The sequence below is a fragment of the Salvelinus namaycush genome, unplaced genomic scaffold, assembly GCF_016432855.1.
Source record: "Salvelinus namaycush isolate Seneca unplaced genomic scaffold, SaNama_1.0 Scaffold753, whole genome shotgun sequence".
NCBI lineage: Eukaryota > Metazoa > Chordata > Actinopteri > Salmoniformes > Salmonidae > Salvelinus > Salvelinus namaycush.
Window position 1 is genome coordinate 75,535 of NW_024061479.1, and position 8,425 is coordinate 83,959.

Below are 8,425 nucleotides of genomic sequence, written 5' to 3' on the forward strand. Positions count from 1 at the left end.
AGTGATATCCCATAATACGACCCTGATCACCACGGTAACACGTCCTGTTACCCAGAACCCCCAAGATCAGAGGTCAACAGTGATGGTGTTATCACCCTTAATCAGCCAATCAATGACCTGAGTAATCAAAAGGTTGTAACTAATACAAAGTTTACAGTGTGTGTTCAGAGTGTGTTCAGAGTGTGTGTTCGGTGTGTCTGTGTGTTTAGTGTGTGTTCAGTGTGTTGTGTGTTCAGAGTGTGTGTTCAGTGTGTTGTGTGTTCAGAGTGTGTTCAGAGTGTGTGTTCAGTGTGTTGTGTGTTCAGAGTGTGTTCAGAGTGTGTGTTCAGTGTGTTGTGTGTGTGTGTGTGGGTGTCCATCGTAGTGGAGGATGAAAAGGCTCCTCTCACAGAAACATGTCATCATGTTGTTCAGGTTTAATGGTTCTATTTAAGACAACAACCAACATTCTGACATGTTACTAACAAATAAATACATGATTACACCCCTCACTTCCCCCAGACAACCCCCCAGTGTGTGTGTGTGTGTGTGTGTGTGTGTGTGTGTGTGTGTGTGTGTTATGCAGCGCGGGGGCTGAAGAACGGCAGGGCTCGGATGTAGAGGTCCAGTCTAGTAGAGAAGAGGTCAGAGGACAGCTGCTCCCCAAGAACACACAGAGGATTCTTCACTATGTACTCTACATACAGCTGGAATAGAGAAATAAAGAAGTTATAATACTACATACAGCTGGAATAGAGAGACAGAGGTCATAACACACAGAGGATTCTTCACTATGTACTCTACATACAGTGAGAGTGGGAGAGAGAGAAGAGGAGAGAAGCGAGGGAGAGAGAGATAGTGGGTTTCTTACACCCCCCATGCTTACCGTGCTGTATATCTGGTGCAGTATCTCTCTGGCGTTGGGAACTCCCAGGTCTGTGTTCATTATGATCTTGATGCCAGTAGCTGTCTCATAGTAGTGCAGTTTATACTTGCTGGTCTGAAAGGTCAAGAAACCATCCTTCCTGTGGAGGGGTTAAGGGTTAATAACATTTACATTTACATTTAACATTTTAGTCATTTAGCAGACGCTCTTATCCAGAGCGACTTACAGTAGAGTGCATACATTTTATTACATTTTACATACTGAGACAAGGATATCCCTACCGGCCAAACCCTCCCTAACCCAGACGACGCTATGCCAATTGTGCGTCGCCCCACGGACCTCCCGGTTGCGGCCGGCTGCGACAGAGCCTGGGCGCGAACCCAGAGACTCTGGTGGCGCAGCTAGCACTGCGATGCAGTGCCCTAGACCACTGCGCCACCCGGGAGGCCTTTGTGTTAACAGTGTGAAGGAAGCTACATAGCTACTGAACCTTCGTACTCAGAGCAAATCTTCAGACTTACAATAGTTCAATATAGGATGTAGGAGGATGACCACACAAGACTAATGTTAACACATACCATATACCCATACCACCCACCCATACCACACCACCCATACCACACCCACCCACCCATACCACACCACCCATACCACACCACCCACTCTGAAGGATACATATCCAGGGGAGACATCTTGCTGCAGAAGGATCTAATGGAGAACAGCATCCCATACATCAGCTTAAACTCCTGAGAGAGAGAGAGAGAGACAGAGACAGAGACAGAGAGCGAGAGAGAAGGGAGGGAGAGAGAGAGAGAGACAGAGAGAAGGGAGACAGAGAGAGAGAGAGGAGAGACAGAGAGAGAGAAGGGAGACAGAGAGAGAGTCATGAGGGAGAGAGAAACCAGTCTAGACAATTGTATCACTTCTGTTATAATAAAGCCTGTATGAAACAAGCCTGTATGGTTGATTATGAAGACTCTTTACAAACACTGTGTAGTCTATACGAAACACTATGAAGCCTCTATGAAACACTATGAAGCTTGTATGAAACTGAAAATCTATGAAGCATGAATGAAGCGTTATGAAGCCTATGTGTCACGTTATGCCTCCTGTCTCACCTCCTCCTTGGAGATGCCGGCCTGTTTCTTGCGGTTCCACTCCCCATAGTGCAAACAGCTTCCGTTACGATCAAAGATGTACAAGTTATGAACCGTCATCTATACAGGGGTCAGAGGTTAAATGTCAGGCTTCACTTCGACCACAACTGGTGAAATTGTGAATCCTTTATATTGCCGTTTTAGTCATGTGGTGGCTAGCTATGAAACGACCCCTATTATGTAGTGCTAGACAGAGCGAGGAATAACTACTTCGATCTTTGTCAGTATTTTTGGACTCTCCCTTACTAAATATACGCCTTGCAACTAGCTACAATATAAACGAGTGTGTGTGTGTAATGTGATGATGCTATTGAGCTAACGTTGGCTAGCAAACTAGACATTCAAGAGATCTAGTTACACTGCGCTGTCTGTGTCGTTACTAGCATTATCTAACTTCGAAAATAACTAACAAATAACCATTAATAAAGAGAATTTGTCGAGAATCAAAAACTGTTAACCTTTCTCTTCCTGTTTCTTACAGAAATACCCCAAAAGAGACGCCCCTTCTACTGCCTGACGATAAAAAAAAGTCTGCCAAAACTCTTTCGTTCCGGGCATGAAATCAATGATTGGAAGGAGAGCAAAATACTATAAGAATAGAATAGTTTGTCTGTTTGTGCTACTATTTTACACATCAAGATAGAATTTGTGCGATCATTTCAGAAAGGCACTCCATAAACTGCGTTGTTTTGTCAAGCTACGTGAGATGCGCTACTTGCGTACAAGTGCTCGACAATTTCTTCCGTATCTTTGGTATCCACATAGACGTACGCCGGGTTGCCATGTTCGCGGTTTTCTGGCTAACTTTGAAAACAATGTCGGGGGTGAAGATGTAGTGGTCGCGGGTTCGGGTTTTTGGGCTAGTTTTAAATTGCACCGCGGCTGCAATGGCAATTTATTTAAAATATTTTCATAACAAAAATATAAACGCAACAACTAATGAAACTGAGGTGTGTTTCTGTCTGTAATAAAGCCCTTTTGTGGGGAAAACTCATTCTGATTGGCTGGGCCTGGCTCCCAAGTGGGTGGGGCTGCATCCCCAGTCATGTGAAATTCCATACATTAGGGCCTAATGATTTGACTTATTTCTTCATATAAACTGTAACTCGTTGAAATTGTTGCGTTTATATTTTTGTTATGAAAATATTTTAAATAAATTGCCATTGCGGCCGCGGTGCAATTTAAAACTAGCCCAAAAACCCGAACCCGTGACCACAACATCTTCACCCCCGACATCTTTCATTAGCTGTCTGATCCCACAGGTGAAGAATTTTATTTGTATTTTTTATTTAACCTTTATTTAACCAGGTAGGCCAGTTGAGAACAAGTTCTAATTTACAACTGCGACCTGGCCAAGATAAAGCAAAGCAGTTCGACACAAACAACACAGAGTTACACATGGAATAAACAAACGTACAGTCAATAACACAATAGAAAAAATCTATATACAGTGTGTGCAAATGAAGTAAGATTAGGGAGGTAAGGCAATAAATAGGCCATAGTGGCGAAATAATTACAATTTAGCAATTAAACACTGGAGTGATAGATGTGCAGAAGATGAATGTGCAAGTAGAGATACTGGGGTGCAAAGGAGCAAAAAAATAAATAGCAATATGGGCATGAGGTAGTTGCGTGGGCTATTTACAGATGGGCTATGTACAGGTGCAATGATCGGTAAGCTGCTCTGACAGCTGATGCTTAAAGTTAGTGAGGGAGATAAGAGTCTCCAGCTTCAGTCATTTTTGCAATTAGTTTCACTCATTGGCAGCAGAGAACTGGAAGGAAAGGCGACCAAAGGAGGTGTTGGCTTTGGGGGTGACCAGTGAGATATACCTGCTGGGTGCTGCTATGGTGACCAGTGAGCTGAGATAAGGCGGGGCTTTACCTAGCAAAGATGCAAATGCAAACACACATGTTGTAACAACTTTCTACCAGTTGTAGGTTATTTACATTGTCATTATGGAGACACCTGTTTCCAAACCCTTTTCCATAAAACAGATTCACCTGCTAGAACTGGTGAGCATCAAGAAATAATGGTGACAAAGCACAGGAAAACACCTTGAGGCGCTCTGGAGCGCATTAGTTTGGAGCTGGTTTAAACTGCATTCTAATGTCAACTGTTTACGGTAAACCATATCAACTGTTTATGGTAAACCATGTCAACTGTTTATGGTAAACCATGTCAACTGGTAAACCATGTCAACTGTTTATGGTAAACCATGTCAACTGTTTATGGTAAACCATATCAACTGTTTATGGTAAACCATATCAACTGTTTATGGTAAACCATATCAACTGTTTATGGTAAACCATATCAACTGTTTATGGTAAACCATATCAACTGTTTATGGTAAACCATATCAACTGTTTATGGTAAACCATGTCAACTGTTTATGGTAAACCATATCAACTGGTAAACCATGTCAACTGCTTATGGTAAACCATATCAACTGGTAAACCATGTCAACTGCTTATGGTAAACCATATCAACTGCTTATGGTAAACCATATCAACTGTTTATGGTAAACCATATCAACTGTTTATGGTAAACCATATCAACTGTTTATGGTAAACCATGTCAACTGTTTATGGTAAACCATATCAACTGGTAAACCATGTCAACTGTTTATGGTAAACCATGTCAACTGTTTATGGTAAACTATATCAACTGTTTATGGTAAACCATATCAACTGTTTATGGTAAACCATATCAACTGTTTATGGTAAACCATGTCAACTGTTTATGGTAAACCATATCGACTGTTTATGGTAAACCATATCAACTGCTTATGGTAAACCATGTCAACTGTTTATGGTAAACCATATCAACTGCTTATGGTAAACCATATCAACTGTTTACGGTAAACCATATCAACTGTTTATGGTAAACCATGTCAACTGTTTATGGTAAACCATGTCAACTGTTTACGGTAAACCATATCAACTGTTTATGGTAAACCATGTCAACTGTTTATGGTAAACCATATCAACTGTTTATGGTAAACCATGTCAACTGTTTATGGTAAACCATGTCAACTGTTTATGGTAAACCATGTCAACTGTTTACGGTAAACCATATCAACTGTTTATGGTAAACCATGTCAACTGTTTATGGTAAACCATGTCAACTGTTTATGGTAAACCATATCAACTGTTTATGATAAACCATATCAACTGTTTATGGTAAACCATGTCAACTGTTTATGGTAAACCATGTCAACTGTTTATGGTAAACCATATCAACTGTTTATGGTAAACCATGTCAACTGCTTACGGTAAACCATGTCAACTGTTTATGGTAAACCATATCAACTGTTTATGGTAAACCATGTCAACTGTTTATGGTAAACCATGTCAACTGCTTATGGTAAACCATATCAACTGTTTATGGTAAACCATATCAACTGCTTATGGTAAACCATGTCAACTGTTTATGGTAAACCATGTCAACTGTTTATGGTAAACCATGTCAACTGTTTATGGTAAACCATATCAACTGTTTATGGTAAACCATATCAACTGTTTATGGTAAACCATATCAACTGCTTATGGTAAACCATGTCAACTGTTTATGGTAAACCATGTCAACTGTTTATGGTAAACCATATCAACTGTTTATGGTAAACCATGTCAACTGTTTATGGTAAACCATATCAACTGTTTATGGTAAACCATGTCAACTGTTTATGGTAAACCATGTCAACTGCTTATGGTAAACCATATCAACTGCTTATGGTAAACCATATCAACTGTTTATGGTAAACCATATCAACTGTTTATGGTAAACCATATCAACTGTTTATGGTAAACCATGTCAACTGTTTATGGTAAACCATATCAACTGCTTATGGTAAACCATATCAACTGCTTATGGTAAACCATGTCAACTGTTTATGGTAAACCATATCAACTGTTTACGGTAAACCATATCAACTGTTTATGGTAAACCATGTCAACTGTTTATGGTAAACCATGTCAACTGTTTATGGTAAACCATGTCAACTGCTTATGGTAAACCATATCAACTGTTTATGGTAAACCATGTCAACTGCTTATGGTAAACCATATCAACTGTTTATGGTAAACCATGTCAACTGTTTATGGTAAACCATGTCAACTGCTTATGGTAAACCATATCAACTGCTTATGGTAAACCATATCAACTGTTTACGGTAAACCATATCAACTGTTTATGGTAAACCATATCAACTGGTAAACCATGTCAACTGTTTATGGTAAACCATGTCAACTGTTTATGGTAAACCATGTCAACTGCTTATGGTAAACCATGTCAACTGCTTATGGTAAACCATATCAACTGTTTATGGTAAACCATGTCAACTGCTTATGGTAAACCATATCAACTGCTTATGATAAACCATATCAACTGTTTATGGTAAACCATGTCAACTGCTTATGGTAAACCATATCAACTGTTTATGGTAAACCATATCAACTGTTTATGGTAAACCATATCAACTGCTTATGGTAAACCATGTCAACTGTTTATGGTAAACCATGTCAACTGTTTATGGTAAACCATATCAACTGTTTATGGTAAACCATGTCAACTGTTTATGGTAAACCATATCAACTGTTTATGGTAAACCATGTCAACTGTTTATGGTAAACCATATCAACTGCTTATGGTAAACCATATCAACTGTTTATGGTAAACCATATCAACTGTTTATGGTAAACCATATCAACTGTTTATGGTAAACCATGTCAACTGTTTATGGTAAACCATATCAACTGCTTATGGTAAACCATATCAACTGCTTATGGTAAACCATATCAACTGTTTATGGTAAACCATATCAACTGTTTACGGTAAACCATATCAACTGTTTATGGTAAACCATGTCAACTGTTTATGGTAAACCATGTCAACTGTTTATGGTAAACCATGTCAACTGCTTATGGTAAACCATATCAACTGTTTACGGTAAACCATATCAACTGTTTATGGTAAACCATATCAACTGGTAAACCATGTCAACTGTTTATGGTAAACCATGTCAACTGTTTATGGTAAACCATGTCAACTGTTTATGGTAAACCATGTCAACTGTTTATGGTAAACCATGTCAACTGTTTATGGTAAACCATGTCAACTGCTTATGGTAAACCATGTCAACTGCTTATGGTAAACCATATCAACTGTTTATGGTAAACCATGTCAACTGTTTATGGTAAACCATGTCAACTGCTTATGGTAAACCATATCAACTGCTTATGGTAAACCATATCAACTGTTTATGGTAAACCATATCAACTGGTAAACCATGTCAACTGTTTACAGTAAACCACGTCAACTGTTTATGGTAAACCATATCAACTGTTTATGGTAAACCATGTCAACTGCTTATGGTAAACCATATCAACTGGTAAACCATGTCAACTGTTTATGGTAAACCATGTCAACTGCTTATGGTAAACCATATCAACTGCTTATGGTAAACCATATCAACTGTTTATGGTAAACCATATCAACTGGTAAACCATGTCAACTGTTTACAGTAAACCATGTCAACTGCTTATGGTAAACCATATCAACTGTTTATGGTAAACCATGTCAACTGTTTATGGTAAACCATGTCAACTGTTTATGGTAAACCATGTCAACTGTTTATGGTAAACCATATCAACTGCTTATGGTAAACCATGTCAACTGTTTATGGTAAACCATGTCAACTGTTTATGGTAAACCATATCAACTGGTAAACCATATCAACTGTTTATGTTAAACCATGTCAACTGCTTATGGTAAACCATATCAACTGTTTATGGTAAACCATGTCAACTGTTTATGGTAAACCATATCAACTGTTTATGGTAAACCATGTCAACTGTTTATGGTAAACCATGTCAACTGTTTATGGTAAACCATGTCAACTGCTTATGGTAAACCATATCAACTGCTTATGGTAAACCATATCAACTGGTAAACCATATCAACTGCTTATGGTAAACCATGTCAACTGTTTATGGTAAACCATGTCAACTGTTTATGGTAAACCATATCAACTGTTTATGGTAAACCATGTCAACTGTTTATGGTAAACCATGTCAACTGTTTACGGTAAACCATATCAACTGTTTACGGTAAACCATATCAACTGTTTATGGTAAACCATATCGACTGTTTATGGTAAACCATGTCAACTGTTTATGGTAAACCATGTCAACTGTTTATGGTAAACCATGTCAACTGCTTATGGTAAACACCAATGGAAACCATATCAACTGTTTATGGTAAACCATGTCAACTGTTTATGGTAAACCATGTCAACTGTTATGGTAAACCATGTCAACTGTTTATGGTAAACCATGTCAACTGTTTATGGTAAACCATGTCAACTGCTTTGGTAAACCACATCAACTGTAAACCATATCAACT

General features: G+C 38.7%; 1 protein-coding gene across 1 annotated transcript; it reads right to left on the reverse strand.

Moving 5' to 3' along the window:
- Positions 1–401: 401 nt before the first annotated feature.
- trappc1 (trafficking protein particle complex 1) lies at positions 402–2,540 on the reverse strand. Its single transcript, XM_038987519.1, has 5 exons — positions 2,481–2,540; positions 1,984–2,082; positions 1,541–1,611; positions 866–1,004; positions 402–686 (listed from the first exon to the last, which is right to left on the reverse strand). Exons 2-5 carry the CDS (start codon positions 2,080–2,082, stop codon positions 558–560), a joined length of 438 nt encoding a protein of 145 aa, XP_038843447.1. The 5' UTR covers positions 2,481–2,540; the 3' UTR covers positions 402–557.
- Between the last annotated feature and the right edge of the window lie 5,885 nt (positions 2,541–8,425).